The following is a 19895-nucleotide window of genomic DNA, read 5'->3' on the forward strand; positions in this document are numbered from 1 at the left end:
AAGCAGCCGATCCAGGACCAAAGGTGGTTGGTTCGAATCCCATTGTCCCATATGGTCCCCCATGCCTGCCAGGAGCTATTTCTGAGCAGACAGCCAGGAGTAACCCCTGAGCACCGGCAGGTGTGGCCCAAAAACCAAAACAAAACAAAATAAAACAAAAAAGAATGCTGAGATTGGGGGGCAGAGTGATAGAACAATGGGTAGGGCATTTGCATTTGCTTTGCACCAAATTCAATCTTGACATCCCATATGGTCCCCAAGGCTACCAGGAGTGATTTCTGAGCACAGAGCCAGGAGTAACCCCTGAGCACTGCCAGGTGTGGGGTCAGGGGTTAAGGGACTTGCCTTCACATAATCAGATTTAATCTCTGGAACCCCATACAGTCAGTCCCCAAGCCCCATGAGGTATGATCCCTGAGCAAAGTAGCCAGCAGTAGGCTAAGGCCTTCGTCCGAAAATGCTGAACTTTGTCAAGTAATTGCCCCCACCTCTAGGGGACAGAAACATGTGGATCAGGCCTGGAGACCAACCTCCCTGTCCCCATCCACAGAGATACCCAGCATAGCACCACCACCCAGTGACCCGCCTTCTATTTTGTAGGTGAAGGCCAGGTGTGACAGGTGGAATCCGAGTAAGGGGCCCTCAGAGGACACCAGCAGGAGGTCGTCCCCATCACCATGGCTGTGATCGACAGAACCAGCTACTCCCACACAGCTCTAATTGTCTCTGTCAAACCACCACCCTACACCCTCTCTCCCCAGTGTCACCAAAATCCAGCACAAGGGGCAGGTGGCAGGGAACCAAGGCTGCTCCAGCAGTTCAGCGGCCTGAGAGATGCTGCTGGTTCTGCATCCTGGGGTGTATGACTGACAAGAGCAGCCCTGGAATGTGATAGGGACAGAATTCACATGTGGGGGTAAAGGAGAAGGAAAACCAAGACACTGGGCTTACTTCCTCCCAGGCCCTCCCAACCCACACACAAGGACCAGAAACTCCCTAAGATTTTCTGGGAAGACCCAGCCAAAAGTAACAGGGCAGGATTAGGGGGTTGGGAGAGCCAGTCAGTGCCCCAGAGGGGAAATATGAAGTGGGTCAATGGCTAGAAGGGAAAACTGCAGTGGGACTGCTGAGCAGGGCCTGGAGTGCTAGGTGATATGGCAGGGCCCACATCCTAGCCTCTGGCCCCCTTCTGACTCCAGTGGACACTTCTTTGGAGCGGCCAGCCAGAGCAACATCTGTCAGACATTTCCCACTGGACTGGGAGGACCCTTCTAGAGACTCCCTTAGCTTCCTTTCACCCAATGCTTAATGAGTGTTGGCTTTGTGCCAGCAGGAGTTCCTGAGGAGACCCCAAACTCTAGGAGAGCAGAGGTATAACACCCATTTCCCAATCCTGGGCCTCCCACTGGAGAAAAATCAAGCTTTGACTGCAGGGGGAGGGGGGGAGACGACAGAAAGAGGAAGCACTGCATAGGGAGCCCCAGCAAAGTCAGTTGAGCTCCAGAGTGCTACAACAGATCCCAGGAGTCCACAACTACACACACACACACACACACACACACACACACACAACTTCCAGGAGTCCACAACTACACACACACACACACGCACACACACAATTTCCAGGAGTCCACAACTACACACACACACACACACACACACAATTTCCAGGAGTCCACAACTACACACACACACACACACACACAACTTCTGCTCCCTAAAAAAAAATGTACATTCCTGGGTCCTAGGAGCAGGACGAGGCCACCTACTTGCCAAGTGAAGGTGCTACCTTGGCATCCATCTCCCTCCTACCAATCACAATGAACTAGTGTGACTCCAGGTCCAGCAACATCTTCATCAACCACTGCAAAGGGAAAGGGGGGAAGGACACATGAGCCAGGTCCCACAATCAGTGTCCACTGATTCCGATGAATGCTTGAGTTCCAGAACTACTGCCCTACTGCCCTACTGTGGAGCCCATGCCTACCTCTCTGTGGTGTCCATGTTCTTGGAAAAGAGGACCTGAGAGTGTCTGGGCATCATCAGCACAGCCTTCAGGTAATGGAGCACTCACTCAGGATCCCCGGGAGACCCCACAACCCCTCCCCAAAGGAGCCTCATGTGAGTCCTCAGAGACCAGTGCCATCTTCCAAGAACCCTTCAAATGTCCTTGGTGCCAACAATTTCACAACAGCACCCAAAGCAAGTGGGACAAGGACTGCCAAGAGGCTGCCAACACGTCTATCCCTTCCAGCTATCCAGATCCGACTCTCCCCAGGAGCCAAGAGAACAAGGCCATGGCTGAATGAGCCGAAGGATGGAAGCTCAGGGGAGTAGGCAGAGGGCCCAGAGAAACAAGTCCCCCACCACTCATTCTTCTGAGGACCCAGCCAAGTAGGATTCGGGCCAGGGTGCCTCACTTCTGGCCTCTTCCATGTTACACGCAGCCCAAGCCTATCTTGCAAAGCAGGAATCAATTTCCAAGCAGCCGCCATACTCAACACAAACTTCTTCAGAAAGCACAAACTGAAGTGGTGGCGCAGCAGTAGAGCATTTGCCTTGCACATGCTGACCTAGGACAAATCCTGGTTCAATCCCCTGGCATCCCATATGGTCCCACAAGCCAGGAGCAATTTTTGAGCGCATAGCCGGGAATAAGTAACCACTGAGCTTCACCGGGTGTGGCCCAAAAACCAAGAACTGAAAAAAGAAAAAGAAAACACAAACTCCTTCAGAAGTACTGATCATTCTCCTTACATCTCAGCTTCATAAGAAGTACCCAGAAGGGGCTGGAGAGATAGCATGGAGGTAAGGCGTTTGCCTTTCATGCAAGAGGTCATCGGTTCGAATCCCAGCGTCCCATATGGTCCCCCGTGCCTGCCAGGAGCAATTTCTGAGCATGGAGCCAGGAGTAACCCCTGAGCACTGCCGGGTGTGACCCAAAAACCACAAAAAAAAAAAAAAAAAAGAAGTACCCAGAAGACACTGTGCATGAGGGGTCAAAGGGCACGTGGTTTGTCAGAGGCCTGGGAAGTGGGAGGCAGGAGGAACATGCATGTTTGTGCTCACGCTCACTTATGGGAAGAAAAGAACTTGAGACTGACTTCTCCTACCCCACCCCCCAAATGCCAGACTCTGGACTTCCCACCAGTAACTGGGGAGAAGGCCTGACGTCCCCTCTCTGGAATGTACATGGCCTTTGCACACAGGAATTCTAGAAATAATGACAGTGACTACCTATGCCTTTGAAGGAACTTCCGAATGTTCTGATCATGTACCAATGAATTCATGTGTGAGCTGAGAAATGGAGAAACACATTTCTGTTTCATGAGTCAGGCAGACTCAGAATGGAGGGCTCTAGGCTCCAGGCACCCACAGCTCATGCCACTAAGAGGGACTTAAGGGCAGATCCCCCATCGGGACACTTGGGGCCTCGGGTGCTGACTCGCTGTGCCAGGAAATTCTCCTCCACAGTAAGTTCTTCAACCTGATGCCAGGCTGTGAGTGCAGAAGGGCTGAAACCACTGTCTGCCTCCTTGGTCATAACTGCTGCTCCATAGACCGTGCTGCTCCATGGCAGCCCTCAGCCCTCAGCTGAACATCGGCTGTCTCACACAGGCTACAATTGGCCCTCCTGAAAGTTAATGATAGACCGTGAACCTCCTTGTTTACTATTGTTTTGTTTCTTTTTTAAAGGTGATATTAGCTGGGCCTGGAGAGATAGTACAGTGGTGTTTGCCTTGCAAGCAGCCGATCCAGGACCAAAGGCGGTTGGTTCGAATCCAGGTGTCCCATATGGTCCCCCGTGCCTGCCAGGAGCTATTTTTGAGCACACAGCCAGGAATAACCCCTGAGCACTGCCGGGTATGGCCCAAAAACCAAAAAAAAAAAAAAAAAAAAAAAAAAGGGTGATATTAGCTGAGTGCTAGCACAGCAGTAAGGCATTTGCCTTGCATGCAGCAGACCTAGGATGGATGGTACTTCAAATCCCAGCATCCCATATAGTTCCCCGAGCCTACCAGGAGCAATTTCTGAGCGCAAAGCCAGGAGTAACCCCTGAGCACTGCCGGATATGACCCCAAAACAAAACAAAACAAAGAAAGGGTGATGCTTACTGGGGCCAAGGTTTTTAAAATCATTCCTAGTTCATAAAAGAGGGTGCATGTTTTTTTGCCTGCTGAGACCTCCCCTCCCCACCCCCCAGCAGTTCCAGCCAGTCACCAGGACACAAGGAGGAAACCAGGGGTCTGGCCCAGCCCCACTTCCCCTGCTCCGGGAAAGCTGGGTGCCAGAACCACCGCCTCCTCCTGTCCCAGAAACCCAGGGCCACATCTGGAAAAGCACTACTGGTTCCTGGAAAGAAAGTCCCTTCCGAGGTATCGGGAACTTCTTTGGAAAGTGCCATTATGTCTTATCTGGAGGATGTCTGTGGCCTTTGAAAGGAGTCACTCCTGGGCAGCAAACAAGGCCCCCGGCCAACAACAACAGAGGGGGTTCTGGGAGACACACACACCCACACACCGCACACAACACAGACATATCCAGACCCACATATATACCACACACTAACACACACTGCACACTCAAGACAAAACACACAAACCCACACAGCACAAACACATCCCACATATTCAGAGACATACCCCCCTGCAACACTCATAGACACATACACACATATCCCATGCATGCTCACAGAACACAAGTATACACATATGCTGCATGCTAACAAGACACCCCGTGCACATTAATGCACCCCTGCACACTCAGACACTCACCCACACCCACGCAGGACTCTCTGTACCAACTCTCTGCACCCCTCTCTCCAGCAACCAGCCCCCACCACAGGCTATGGGGAACAGGGGTGAGGTGAGGAGGGGCAGGGCAGGCACTTCCCAGGAACAAGCCCTTCCCTCCCACAGGCCGGCCAGCCCCTTTCTAAAAGGACAGTGAGTTCCATTAGGGGGCGCACTGGAAGGGGCCCACCCACCTTGCAGCCCGCCTGGAACAGCACCCACATGGAGAGCTGGGAGTGGGGCTGGGCCAGGCTCACTGGACTTCACTCCATGGGCTAGAATCGTTCACAGATGGCTTTTCAACAATAAATCCTCAGACCCATAAAAATACGTCCCTGCAAGCCCTGGCCTGGCCTCAAATCGCAGGCCTGTGACCAGAGGCCTGCTACAAGCACTGCAAAACAGGAAAGACAAGGCAGGGAGGAGCCCTCCCCACCCCCCAATCATTCTCTGCCCTCAGCTGAGCCATGTGGAGCCTTTGATTCTAACCCTGGGCCAGAGAGGTTCAAAGCTTTGGGTCAGAAAGGGCATTTCCTCCCCCACCCACAACCCTCTGCTGTCCCGGGGTCACAGGCTAGAAGCTAGAACTGCTTCCCCTAACTTCAAATTCAGTCTCCCCCAAAGTTTCCCTTCTCAACTTTTTAACAGGCTCAAACAGCTCAGGCTTTCTGGATTTGTTTAGGGAAGAGGGTGGCACCATACACCCACAACCGGCTTGGATCTTACTCCTGGCTGTGTGTGCTAAGGCTTCCCTCCTGATGGGGCTCAGGGGACCACATGGGGTGCTGGGGGCATAACCCGGTTGGCCACGTGCAAAGTAGCAGTCTTACCAGCAGTGCTATCACTCTGACCCCTGCAAAGGCTTTCAGAATGAAAATAAACATGGAGGGTCAGCTACCTGGAGCAAAGCCCAGGAGGTTCCTCAGGTTACCAAACAATGGGCAGAGAGGGGAGGGAGGGGAGGACAGGGCAGTCTTCGAGCGGGCACATGGGTTTCTAGAAACTCAGGGCCAGAATGGCTCCGGAGAGACTGGGGGTAGAGAAAGGGAGGGAGGCAGGTAGGTAGTGCTTGCCAGATTCCTGGGATCTACTTCTAGGCCACACAGTTTCTCCTACTGAGAGGATACAGAAATACAATTCAGGGTCAGAAAGATGATTCAAAATGCAGAGCATGTGCTTGGCATGTGGGAGGCCAGGGTTCCACCCCCGGCTGCATGAGCCACTGGGAGCAATGCCTGAGCAGAGTGAGGAGCAGTCCCTCAGTACTGCTAGGTGTGGCCCCCAACATAAAGAACTACAACAAAAAATCTGCACTCTTTGCCACCAAGTAAAAAACTTTAGGAACATGGCTAGGCCCATCCCCCTTGGCCTAGCCAAACCTTCCAAGCAAATACCTGGATTCAAAATCACCTCTAGGGGGTGGAGAGATAGTATAGTGAATGGGGCATTCACACACACACACACACACACACACACACACACACACACACACACACACACACACACATACATACACATACACACAGCTAATCCAGGTTCAATCCCTGGCACCTCTTATTTTATTTTATTTTTTGGGGGGCCACACCCGGCGATGCTCAGAGGTTACTCCTGGCTGTCTGCTCAGAAATAGCTCCTGGCAGGCACGGGGGACCATATGGGACACCAGGATTCGAACCAGACACTTTTGGTCCTGGATTGGCTGCTTGCAAGGCAAACGCCGCTGTGCTATCTCTCCGGGTCCTCCCTGGCACCTCTTATATAAGGGGTGAAGGGATAGTATAGTGGGTGGGACATTTACACACATACACACCCTGATCCAGGTTCAATCCCTGGCACCTCTTATGGTCCTCTGAGTTCCACTAGGCGTGGACCCTAAGTGCAGAGCCAGGAGTAAGCCCTGAGCACAGCTGAGTGTGGTCCCAAAATTAAAAGCAAAAACTCAGCTATCCTTTTCCGCTGACTGGGAGATCTTGATGAAATCAGTTCACTTTCCCAAGCCTCACTTTCCTCTATCTGTAAAATGGGGACACGCCCACCCACATACTCTTACCATGATTAATGGGTAGAAAAACCACAAGTGAATGCATACATGTTACAATCATGAATCACATAATGAGTGCTTGATTATACGCTATCGCCAGTTGTCCCTTATTATTTCATTTATATAACTCTTGTCTCAATTAAAACATAAATCTATATTAGCAAAGGATATGTCCTGACTGGTTAAAAGTAAAGATCTGGGGCTGGAGAGATAGTCCAGTGGGTAGGGCGCTTGCTTACCTTGCACAAGGTGACCCAGCTTTGACCTCCCGCACTCCATCTGGCTCCAGACCACCCCCAGGAGTGAGCCTTGAGCACAGTGAGCCCAAAAAACTAAAAGCAAGTTAAGTTCTGAGGCTCCTGATGTCAGGTTCATGCAGGACCTGGCTTATCTGTGAGTCCATTTCTTGGGGTTTGTTTTGTTTTCTGGGTCACACTAGCAGTGCTCAGGAGTTACTCCTGACTCTGCTCGGAAGTCTCTCCTGGCAGGCTCAAGGGACCATCTGGGATGCTGGGATTCGAATTGGAGTCCATCCTGTATTGCCGTGTGCAAGGCAAACACCGTACCGCTGTGCTATCGCTCTAGTCTAGACCCTCTGTGAGTCTATTTTGAGCAAGTTCATGAACCTTTCTGAGCTCCAATTTCACTGTCTAGGAAAATTATAGAACCTTCCTCAATAGGATAAGATTCTAAGGTATGTCATGCCAGTCATGCCAACCTTTAATCAGTGTGAGCTCATTTGTACTTTTTTATTTATTTATTTATTAACGTATTGGATTTGGGACCACACCGGACAACGCTCAGGGGTTGCTCCAGGCTCTGTGCTCAGAAATCACCCCTGGCAGGCTCAGAGGAGCATATGGGATGTCGGAATTGAACCACCTTCTGTTCAAATCAGCTGTGTGCAAGGCAAATGCCCTACCACTGTACTATCTCTCCGGCCCCCTCATTTGCCTTCTTTCTGGGGAACTTGTAAGTCATTCTCATTTGATGAAAAGCAGATACCGTTCCTTTGCAGCCTCTTCTCCTCTCCTAGTCTCTCTTTTCCCAAGAGGGACACTGTTTATGTTACCTCCCAGCTCTGGGGCTTGTGAAAATGCCTGAAACCAAATGCAAGGCTCTCTTCAGAGACTCAGGGCCCTGCAGTGCCCTGGCCCAGCCTTTCTGCCAAGCCACTGGGAACCTGCTATTTCATCTCCACACTCGGGCTCTTCCTCTCTTCTCTCCATGGCCCCGTCCCACACACCTCCCCAAGGCTGCTGTGCATGTTAAGTGAGGCCGCCAGCACATATCTCCCCCACAGAGCATGCGCCTGCGGGGTTTCTCTCTGTCGCCCACCAGAAAGGCAGAGCACCCCGCAAAGCAAACTCTCCACGAGGCGCAGATCCCAGCCCAGAAGTAGCCCATGGTAGCCAAGGACCCCGCGGCAGTTTCCAGGGTAACGGCATCCTCTGCATCCACTCCCCAGTTCCATCCCGCTGCCTTTTTTTTTTCCTCCTCCTGCTCTGTCTTCGTGGGCTAAGTCACCTTTCCTACTATTGCTAGGCAACCTCTGAGAGTATGCAGCACCTCCTGGGGGAGGCCCATGCCCCCCCCTAGACTCCCCTCTCCATGCCACAGGCCCTGGAGGTGAGAAGCCACTGGGGCTTAGGGATGGAGAGCCAGTGGGAGTCAGAGGGGGACTTGGGGAATTGAGGGGGGGCTGTCCTTGGCCCTATCAGAGCCATGTCTGCCAAGACAGTTTCCCAAAAAATAAGCCACCTCAATCCTTTTCCCCTTGGAAACTCCCATGAACCTGGGTCCCTGAACCCCAGAATCAACAGACACTGGGCAGCCAGGAGCATCGCACACCCGCAGGGATGCTTCTTTCTAGAAGGTGAGGGACAGACAAGTGAATCATTTTCTTATTATTCTTTGAGTCATTTCTTTTCAACAAAACATCATCCTTGGACCATAAAATTCTAAAGTGGAGGGACTGGAGTGATAATACAGTGACTAAGGCACTTGCCTTGAACACAGCTGACCCTGGCTCCATCTCCAACTTCCCAGATGGTCCATTAAGCACCGCCAGAAATAATTCCTGAATGCAGAACTAGGAGTAAGCCCTAAGTACCGCCAGGTGTGGCACAAAAACAAAATGAAATAAAGCCTAAAGCAGACCACTTGGGGGTTTTCAGGCTGATAACAGGGTTGTGTAACCAGCCCCTCGATTTAATGCCAGAAAGTCTCCTACACTGAGTTAGGTCTTTGGTGAAATTTCTAAGACATGCAAACATTCAATCTCTAAGCTGCAGAGCTAAATGGAAGGAGTGCAAAGTCCAGGCTCGCTGCTAGCTTCGCATACCACAACCCTTCGCATACCACCTTACACCCTCCTTGCTGGCTGTGTGATCTTGGAAAAGTTACACAGATGTTCTGAGCTAGTTTCTTCCCTGTGAGCCAGGACAGGGTATCACTCACAGGATGTGATGCCATCGGGTTGCCAGAAACCTTAGACCCCTGGTTCAGAAAGGGGAAGCCACGAGAGTGATTGTGAGGTCTTGCAACATCAAAACCTAATCCATGGGGCCAGAAGAGATGACATGGAGGTAGGGCATTTGCCTTGCATGCAGAAGGATGGTGGTTCAAATCCCGGCATCCCATGTGGTCCCCCGAGACTGCCAGGAGCGATTTCTAAGCATAGAGCCAGGAGTAACCCCCCCAAAAAAAAACCTAATCTTGTCCTGCTGCTGACTCTGGCCCAGGGAGAGGACCCTACGTTGGCTGCCAGAAATGGAAATGTCCATTTTTCTTTCCATTTTGTTCTCTTGCTCCTTTATCCAGGAGGGGCTGGCTGGACTGGGCTTTGCCATGCTGCTGTCCCCCAGCTCTTAACAACCAATGCTGCCACCTGGGCAGGTGACATGGGGCCAGGGGAGGAAGAGGATGGGGTCATAATTGATGCCCACGTAACTGTGTCGTGGCCTGCATGGCCCCATACAGATCAATAGCTCCTGTGCTCACCACTCCCCCAACATGCCAGCCACAGACTAACCATGGTACTTAGCAGGACACCAGCGCCTCGGCCTGCACTAAATCAGGAGTCCATTGGGGACTGACCTAATGTGAGCAGAAGGAAGAAAGTAGGCTCAGGGGGTGACCACGGCTGGTGGCCTCTGAGCTGTGGGGTGCAGGGGACTGAAAGGGGTGTGGCCCTGCCTCACTCAGAGGACACAGAAGTGGGCCCTGTGGGGGAAGTTAAACCCTATTGCTGACCCTCTCAAGGCTGTACCCCAGTTCACAGGCGCATCTTGGACTACAGCATGGAGGCGGCTCAGATATCTGGGTTACAGTATTGCTGCAGAGGCAGGGAGCAGGGTCATAAGTGAGAAAGGACAGTGTGGGTGTGCCTGTGGGGGTCATCACTGCCAGATTCTCCCCCCAACATTCCTGCCCTCAGCTCTTTCTCCCTTCCCTCTCCCCCCAACCCCCATTTGTGAAAGAGAAGGTTTCACAGTAGACCCTTCATATCCTTCTTTCCTGCTACAGCTCAGATGCTCCAGCCCCATTTTCCATCCAACCACAAAGCTGGCTACAAAGCAGGCTCCAGCCCACAGTGACCATGACATGGGCTTGGTCATGCCTCCGGCCTTCACTAGGCCAGACCTGGGATGATGTTCTTTCCTCGTTCCCTATCCACTTATATATACCATGATTTCCACAACTTCCCGCATCAGAGTCAAGGAGTTCCACACTGATAGGGTGCAGCCAGCATTTATGGCCTGAATTCCTGGCATGAAATGGACCCCATTTCTTCCATGGATAGTACCCAGGTGAGGAGGGGGGCAGAGGCATGCAGATCACCCACGTCCAACCAGGTATGGGCTGCCATACTTCAGTTCTAGCCCCACAGCCCAGAAGCATGGGGCCTTATGAAAAAATCTTACAGAAATGTTTATAATCTGTGTTCCCAGACTAGGTACCCTGCGCTAGGCTTTCCTCTGGAGATGGAAAAGGAGGCCCCAACCTGAACCAAAAAGCCCCAAACATATAGGATGCCCATGGTCTGTCCTCGTCACACTGATGACCACTTCACAAGGAAGGGCCCCAAGAAGGCAGATTGGAGAAAGTAAATTTGTTCCACTTCCTTTAGTTTGTGTAAGGTATTTTTGTGGGCTATTTTTTGGGGGTGGGAAAGGGGTAACACAATCAGCTCTACTCAAGGTTCAGTTCTGGCTCCTAAACACTCCTGAGTGTTCAAGATATCTTATGTGGTGTCAGGATAAAACCTGGGTCAGCCATGTGCAAAGTGCCCTACCTGCTGTCCTAGGTCTGTGCCTCGCTCCTCTCCCTTTTAAAAAGGCCTGAAGGCAGAACCTCGAGGGCGTGCTTGGTCCTACTCCTATCTCGGTGGCTCAACTCTAAGGTCACACTGTTCCTCAGGCATGGAAGGTCCATGTCCTGCACAGCTGGCCTGAGCTGGGGCAGCGTCCTCCAAAAGCTTTCACCCTGCCATCCCTCCCCTGGGTGTGGTCAGACACCTCCCCAACACAGCACACCTGTTCTTGGCTCTACATGGGCAGGACTGGGAGAGGAAGCAGGATGGGAGATACACAGGGAGTAACCATCAGTCAGTTCATAGGGGGCTGCAGGCCCGCCAGCCGGTCTCACAGAACTAAGGTTCTGAGCAAGTCTGAAATGCTCAGAAACAGAGAAAGTGTCTGTGACAGACCCAGCCTCAAAGTGAAGGAGGGCCAGGGTCAGAGCAGTGGAGCAAGCTGTGGGGTGTTTGCACGCATTGATCTAGAATGGACTGCGGCTCGATCTCTCATATGGTACCCCAAGCCAGGAGTAACCCCTGAGCATCACCGGGTATGGCCCAAAAAATAACAAAAAAAAAAGAAGAGGAAGAGGAAGAGGAGGAGGAAGAAGAAGAAGGAGGAGGAGAAGAAGGAGGAGGAGGAGAAGAAGAAGAAGAAGAAGAAGAAGAAGAAGAAGAAGAAGAAGAAGAAGAAGAAGAAGAAGAAGAAGAAGAAGAAGAAGAAGAAGAAGAAGAAGAAGAAGAAGGAAGAAGAAGAAGGAAGAAGGAAGAAGAAGAAGAAGAAGTAGAAGAAGAAGAAGAAGAAGAAGAAGAAGAAGAAGAAGAAGAAGAAGAAGAAGAAGAAGAAGAAGAAGAAGAAGAAGAAGAAAAAGAAGAAGAAGAAGAAGAAGAAGAAGAAGAAGAAGAAGGAAGAAGAAGAAGGAAGAAGGAAGAAGAAGAAGAAGAAGAAGAAGGAGAAGGAGAAGGAGAAGGAGAAGGAGAAGGAGAAGGAGAAGGAGAAGGAGAAGGAGAAGGAGAAGGAGAAGGAGAAGGAGAAGGAGAAGGAGAAGGAGAAGGAGAAGGAGAAGGAGAAGGAGAAGGAGAAGGAGAAGGAGAAGAGGAGGAGGAGGAGGAGGAGAAAGGTCCAGGGCCATCTGAAGGAGCCAATGGTCAGGGACTATAAAATTGCCATTTTCAAGCCCAGGGCTTCTTCGACTTTTCTACTCTGGAACTCTTCAGTGGGCAAACACCGCCAGAAACACTGTGTGGCCATCACACCATTGATTCTAAATTAATGTTGGGGTCTTTGGGCATTCAAAAATCTTTCACTATTGCAAAGCTTTTGTGAACCCCCACAATGAGTTATATGAGCCACTTTTGTTGTTGTTGTTGTTGTTTGTCTTTTTTTGGGGGGTCACACCCAGCAGCACTCAGGGGTCACTCCTGGCTCCATGCTCAGATATCGCTCCTGGAAGGCTCGGGCACCATATGGAATGCCAGGATTTGAACCAATGACTTTCTACATGAAAGGCAAATGCATTGCCTCCATGCTATCTCTCCGGACCCATGTGAGACATGTTTATGAAGCTGGATTCTTTTTTTTTTTTTTTTTTTTTTTTTTTTTTTTTTTTTTTTTTTTTTTTTGGTTTTTGGGTCACACCTGGCAGTGCTCAGGGGTTATTCCTGGCTCCAGGCTCAGAAATTGCTCCTGGCAGGCACAGGGGACCATATGGGGCGCCGGGATTCGAACCGATGACCTCCTGCATGAAAGGCAAACGCCTTACCTCCATGCTATCTCTCCGGCCCCATGAAGCTGGATTCTTACCACCTTCAATGGAAGGTGGGTTCATACACGAGAACTTATCTCAAAGCTAATTGCAGAAACATTGTGTTCCTCCTAATAGTGCACATGGGAGAAAGTGGGCTGGTGGGAGATACTGGCCACTCATAGCTGATGCAAGGCCCTAACTGAAAGGCCCTAACACTGAAAGGGCTTCTAAGCACCTCTCAGTGATGCCAGTTACCCAACTATTCAGCATCATTTCTGAACACCTGCCACAGGCACAAGAGATTCAGCACAGAGCAGGTGAAGCTGGGCTTGGGCTGGGCCCAAGGACTCTGCATGGGACGAAGCAGGCAGGAAGGTTAACAGTAAGGGGGAAGAAAAGTGAAAGGGAGTGATATGTCCTATATCAGGGAAAGTTCCATCAGGCATCTCTAGTTTCAGGAGGCCAGAACCCTGGGCAGACAGAACAATTAATTCCCTCACCAGGTAAACCCTCCTACTTTTGTCTACCCCACTTTGCAGTCCTGTCTGGTTTGTTTTGTCTGCAGGCCTCCTCGCAGTGCTGAAAGTCAGGGCTACATACAGCCAGTGGAGCCAAGGATGAATCCGTGCATGTCATATAAAGCTATAGCCCTTTGAACCAAACCCCAACAGGACTGTCCTGTATGCTGACATTAGCCTATTTTGACTCCTGAGAGTCTTGTAGAAGCAGCAATTCTAAACAGGGGACCCAGCATCCAAGAGATACTGTAGAGGGTAAGGTTCTTGCCTTATACACAGTTGATCCTAGATTCAATCCACAATACCACTAATGGTCCCTAAGCCTTGACATAAGTGATCCCCAAGCACAGAACCAGGAGTAAGCCTGGGTTTTTTGAGCACTGCTAGGTGTGCCCCCAAATTTTATGTTAAAGAGGAGGGAGGCCTGTTTTCCACCCTTCTGGCTTGAGGTGAGGTTGGGCCTCCTCATAACCTATGTCCCTCCTCTCCCAGCACTGCCTCTGTTTCAACATGTATGCGCTCAACAAATATTGATAAGCTCCTTTGTGGGGGAAGGTTGGGGGGAGGGAGGCTGGCACCTGTGCCTGCAGAGATACACCCGGAGACAGAGAGAATAAAAACGTACCCACAGACGTTGAGTGTTTATTTATCTTCCTTCTCCCCCCTGCAGGGGAGGGCAGGGATTGGGGTTTATAAATAAGGCACTGGAAGGATGAAGAAGGGTGACAAGGCTGAAAGCAAAGAGCCAAGATGCAACTCAAAGTCTTAAGAAGTTTCCAGCCTGCCTGAGAGCCAGATACATACACAAGTGTGGAAAAGAGCCACTGGAAATAACATGGGGGACAATAGAAAATCCAGGAAAATGGGTTTTGTGGGGACTGGTGAGATAACTCAAAGGGCTGGAACTTTGCATGTAGGCGCAGTTTCAATGCCTGACACCTCATGGTTTCAATCCCCAACACCCCATGTCTTCCAAGTACCACCAGAAATGACGCTTAAGCATTGTTGAGTGTGGTCCCAAACAGACAAAAAAAAAAGATCCTTAAATGGGATTCAGTGGCAGACTCCATGCCTTGCATATGTAGGTTCCATGCCCAGCACCCCCCTAGAACACATCCAGGACCAGCTCAGCAGCATAACAAGGCATGGCTCTAAAATGAGAAACATTTTAGGGGCCAGAGAGATAGCATGGAGGTAAGGCGTTTGCCTTTCATGCAGAAGGTCATTAGTTAGAATCCCGGCATCCCATATGGTCCCCCGAACCTGCCAGGAACGATTTCTGAGCATGGAGCCAGGAGTAACCCCTGACTGCTGCCGAGTGTAACTCCTCCCCCCCCCAAAAAAAAAAAAGAGAAACATTTTTTAAAAGCCTCACACTTAACCCCCACCTCCAAGAAATGACTTTAGAGCTCAGTATTACAGGTCAGGGAGATGCGGGGCCCAGGAAACTCCTCTCTCTTCTACCCTATGTCGGGAATAGGGCCAGGCTTAATGCACTCACTCTGCCAAAGCATTCTTGGAAGGAACGAGATTGGCCAGCTTGATGCAGGCGCTGAGCCCTGCCTCCTACTTGCCTTCCACTCACTAATGAAGTGCTCTGACCCGTTTCTTTAACCTGGGCCTGTGAGTGCAAGGCTGGGTCTACTGAGAGAGGAAAGTTCTAGAAACACAAAACCAGTGCCTGAACCTCTTCCCATGCTGCCCCTCAGGACCTGCAATGATGGCATGGTACTGGTGAGGCCTCAAAAACTTAGGACCAGGGCTGAAATATAGTACAGAGGAGAGGGAGGGAGCTTGCCTTGCACACGGCCAACTTCAACAGGTTCAATCCCTGGTATCCCATATGATAGCCTGAGCACTGCCAAGACTGATTCCTGAGTACAAAAGTCAGGAAGGAGTCAGCCCTTCATTAAGCATCACCAGGTGTGGCCCCCAAACAAACAAACAAACAAACAAAAAACCCAAACACTACCAGGGGTCCAGAGCAACAGTACAGTGGTTAGGGTATTTGTCATGCACAACACCAACAATAAACTGGGTTCAATCCCATCTGGTTCCCCAAGCCCACCTGAAGGGTCTCTGAGCAAAGAGCTATAAATAACCCCTGATGACTGTGAAGTGTGGCCCAAACACCACTTCCCCACCTAAAAAAAAAAAAAAGAAACCACAAACTTAGGACCAAGGCTGCAGCAACAGAACAGTGTTTATAGTGTTTGTCTTGTATGCAACTAATCCATGTTTAATCACCAGCCCCCCAGAGCCCCGCTAGAAGTGATCCCTAAGCACAAAACCAGGAATGAGCTCTCAATACCACCAGGTGTAGCCCAAGAACCAAGAAGACAAAAAAAAGAAAGGACTAAGGCTACGACCCATTGATGAAGTGCAGGAGACCTGAGTTCAATCTCTAGCACTGGAAAAATAAATCTTTTATTGTTGAATAAATGCTCTGAGAAGTGATAGAACTTGCCCAAAGTTTACCAAGAACCACAGCTGTCCCAGAGCTAAACTCATCGGCCTCCAAACCGGGGACATTACAACCACTACCTCCACCTCTCCTTCGCTTTGCCTTTCTAGAAGTGGGGACCTCCTGATGCTTTGTAGGCTCAGGACCTCAATTATCTGTCAGCAGGGAGGTAGTGGCAGCAGCAGCAGCAGCAGAAAGTGACTTTGTCTGATCCCTGCAAGTGGAGGACTTGCTCCTCTAGAGCAAGAGGAAACCAAGACCAGGGCAAGCCACAGCAGACACAGAAAATGCACAGTAGAATTCAGCACAGAATTCATTCTCTCAATGGTACCCAGAACCATAGTGGGTTGAAGTCCACTTGAGATGCTTAGCAGTCTCTCTCTCTCTCTCTCTCTCTCTCTCTCCTCTCTCTCTCTCTCTCTCTCTCTCTCTTCTCTCTCTCTCCTCTCCTCTCTCCCTCTCCTCTCTCTCTCCCTCCTCTCTCTCTCTCTCTCTCCTCCTCTCCCTCCCTCCCTCTCTCTCTCCCTCCCTCCCTCTCTCTCTCCCTCCCTGGTTACTGGAACAACTCTACACCTCTACCCCTCTTCCCCATTGTGTCTGGCTAACAGTGTTCCCGGACAGCGCTACAATTTAAATCATTTCAGATAGATTTCCTGACATAAAAACAACATCAGGGCTTGGGGTACACTCCATACTAGAGTTGCCCGCATCCCCGTTGGAGGGAATGTTTTATTCCTTCTACTTCTCTCCCACCCCCATATTTCCTAAACAAAGATACTGACTCCAAATAGATTCAAAACAGTGCCTGGCATACATCAGCCAATGCCAGGTCTTGGCCGAGTTGAGGTTGCCCCCCTAGGTAACCAAACTTCCCACCAAACTGCTCCTCTTGCTGCCTGCCCACTGGCCTGTACGGATGCACAAGCAGGCCAATGTCCAGAGGACGGGCAGAGACTGTGTATATGTTCTATCCATGGACACTCAATCTGGTCATTCATGTAGCCGGCAGGTAACACCGAGTGCCCTGAGTTGGTTCAGTGTTGGGGAGAGGGAGCCTCTGCTCCAGGTAACCAAGCAAGCCCCGAAGTCCTTAAAAGGATGTGATTACTCATGCTTGAGCAGCTCTGCCACTCCTGCTCCTGCCAGCTCAGGCTCCGGGCTCAGGAAACTAAGGTGGTTCCTCTTCTGCCCAAGGACTTTCCCAGGACATCCAACACCTTCATCACACCTCTCCGGTGGAATTAAGATTTCACCTGGAGGGAACAGCGCTTTGGCGCAAGCAGTAGGGCATTTGCCTTGCACGCGGCTGACCTAGGAAGGACCAGAATTCAATCCCCGGGCGTCCCATATGGTCCCCCAAGCCAGGAGCGATTTCTGAGCGCATAGCCAGGAGTAACCCCTAAGCATCACTGGGTATGGCCCAAAAACCAAAAAAAAAAAAAAAAGAAAGAGAGAGAGAGAGAGAAGAAAAAGATTACACCTGGAAATAAAATAACAGCGCACAGCAGTGCTGCCATGGTTGCCTGCTAAGCACTCAGCTCAGAGGGGTGGGAGAGAGAGCACAAGGAGGGGTGAGTGAGGCACCACCAGCCTTGGAGGTGTGCCTCTGCCCAGGCCTGGATCCCTGGCAGCCACAGAGGTCCCTGAGTTTTGCAGCCCAATCCCCCCATAGCTTAAGTATGTACTCAGCTACACTGCCCAGTTGTCCCAGGGAGCTGAATACTCAGAGGGGGGCTGTCACCTCTCTTACCAGTCCCAGAGGGGGCTGACAGGAAGAGGGGGGAAAGGATCTAACTGCACAGAGGGACCCACAGGGCTGGGCCCGGCAGAAGGCCTGCCGCCTTAAGTCGCCTGGAGCTACTGAAACCTTTTGTGAGCTGTTTTAAATTCCCCCCGCGGTGGACTGATGAAGTGAGTAAAAGGCCTCCGATTCAGGCCTGAGGATTCCTGAGTGAGCTAATACAGGATGCCTTTGGCTGAAGAAAAAAAAAAACTTCAGTCAGCTCCCTAAACTCCCCCCACTTTTAAGTTTAAAAACGGGAATGAACGTTACCATTTTTGGACATGAGCATTCTCCCTCAAGCCCAGCCCTAACCACACTATCCAGAGGGACGCGCCATCCTGTCCCCCCCATTCCCAGATCAGCGGGGCGCTGGGGGGGAAGGGGGCACGGTGGGGAGGGACCGGATGGACGCGGGCAGCTCGGGAGAGGGGGGAAGGGGGCGTCCAGGGTACGTGGCCGCCTGGGGCCAGAGCTCACTTGCTTCTGGCAGGAAGCGGGGAGGCAGAGTTTGGGGAGTTCTCCCCACAACCCCAACCCCAAGAATGCTTCCTGACCTCTTCTAGCCACTGGCCGTTGTGCCTGCGCCTGTGTCTGTATAGGGGTGTCGGGTCTCAGCCTCGGGGTGAAACCAACGCTCACCCCTGAGCACTCTCCGGGGATGCAATCAATCCGGAGGAGCAGCGGGATTCCAAGAAACTGTCCCTAGATATCCCGGAGAGCACCCCCAAACTCGGATCAAGTGGCCCAAATGCAGCCCCTCCAGAAATAGAAGAGGGTCGAAGGGGCAGGATAAGAATGTGGCCCTTCAGCCCTGCTCCAATGACACCCGGAGAGGCAAGGAAAACTGTTCGCCGGCACGACCCCATCTCCACAAGGTTCACTGGGGGACGCCCCCCCGAAGTCGGTACCCGGGAAATGGGAGGCGATCCTCTGCCCCCCGACCCCTAGAGACCAAACCCGGCAGGTCTCCCGTCCAGACAGACCCCGAGGTAGCTTCCAACCCGCTTTCCCCCCAACAACCCTGCTAGGGCGCAGTGTCCCCGGACGCACGGACGGACAGATGGACAGACGCGCACCCCATCCAGGGGCCAAACCCGGAGCCGCCCAGCTCTGGAAGCCGGTGGCTACCTACCTCTCGCCATCTGGAAAGCGGGGAAGGCGAAGGGAAGAAAAAAAAAATAAATGTGGGGGAGCAAAAGGGGGTTCATCTCCAGCTCCCAAAGCAAACCACCCTCGCGCCCTGCAACCCCTGGGGAGGAATCCCAAATCCCAGGGACAAACCTGCCTGCCCACCGTGCGCCCTACCTCACCTCCCCAAGCTCCAGGGCTGGGCTTGGGGGGAGAGCAGGGGCGCTCCCCTCCTTTCCACCGGGCGCTTGTAACCCAACACCCCGTCTCCCAGGGGCCGCGCATCCCCGCCCCCGCTCCTGGAGCGCCTGGAACCGGGGATCGGGGAAATGGGGGGAAGCCCTGGAGAGGGCCCCAAAAGGGTTTAGCTGCTGGGGACTTGCAAGTGGCCGCTAACCTTTCTCTGCTGCTTCTCCCACGCCGGGTCCAGCAGCAGGTCCCGGTCCCAGTCCTCTTCGGGCTGCATGTAGTCGTTGGTTTGCGAGGAGTCATAATGGTCCATGATGGAGCTGGACGCCGTCCTCCCTCCACCTTCTCTCCCCGGGCTGGCTGCAGTTGCAGTTGCAGTTGAGGTGGCTGTGGCAGTGGCAGCGGCGATCGGCAGGCGGAGAGGGTCGCCCCGACCTAGCGGGGAAAGCTGGCTCCCTGGCTCCGCTGCGCCCCGGTTCCTCCCCGGCTCGGTTCGGCTGTGCGCGGCCGCCCCGAACCCCGTCTCCAAGCACACTGAGCCAGGCGCACACACGCGCGCGCGCTGCGGGCGCCGAGGCAGAGGCGGGCGAGGAGGCAGAGCTCCTCCCGAGGTGCCCTCCCCATTGGCCGGGCCCAGCTGCCCAAACTTCGCCCCCGGCGCCGCTCATTGGGAATTCCTGGCATCCGTCAGCGCGCCCGGGCGGTGCGCACCGGGGCTGGAACGGGGCGGACCCGAACGGGCGCCCAGGCGGCCGCCCACTCCAGGGGTGCCCACTCGCCCGCGGGCTCATGTGACACCCGCGGGAGCTGCCTGCTCGCTGTGGACCCCAGAGCCCGAGCACTTTGCTTGGAGACTGCGGATTGCGGGGACCCCCCCCCCGGTTACGCGCTCCGGAGCCCCCCCAAGAGAAGCCGCTTCTCTTCCCTCCCA

At 52.4% G+C, this 19895-nt stretch overlaps 1 protein-coding gene across 3 annotated transcripts in view; it reads right to left on the reverse strand.

Moving 5' to 3' along the window:
* ACTN1 (actinin alpha 1) overlaps positions 1-19360 on the reverse strand; it is a 109695-nt gene extending 90335 nt beyond the window's left edge. For all 3 annotated transcript variants that reach the window (XM_049770334.1, XM_049770333.1, XM_049770332.1), the window contains exon 1: positions 19173-19360. In XM_049770334.1, coding sequence (XP_049626291.1) covers positions 19173-19277 — 105 coding nt within the window. In that variant the 5' untranslated portion in view covers positions 19278-19360. The remainder of the gene's footprint in view (positions 1-19172) is intronic.
* Positions 19361-19895: the final 535 nt, after the last annotated feature.

Source organism: Suncus etruscus, chromosome 3 (assembly GCF_024139225.1).
Source record: "Suncus etruscus isolate mSunEtr1 chromosome 3, mSunEtr1.pri.cur, whole genome shotgun sequence".
NCBI lineage: Eukaryota > Metazoa > Chordata > Mammalia > Eulipotyphla > Soricidae > Suncus > Suncus etruscus.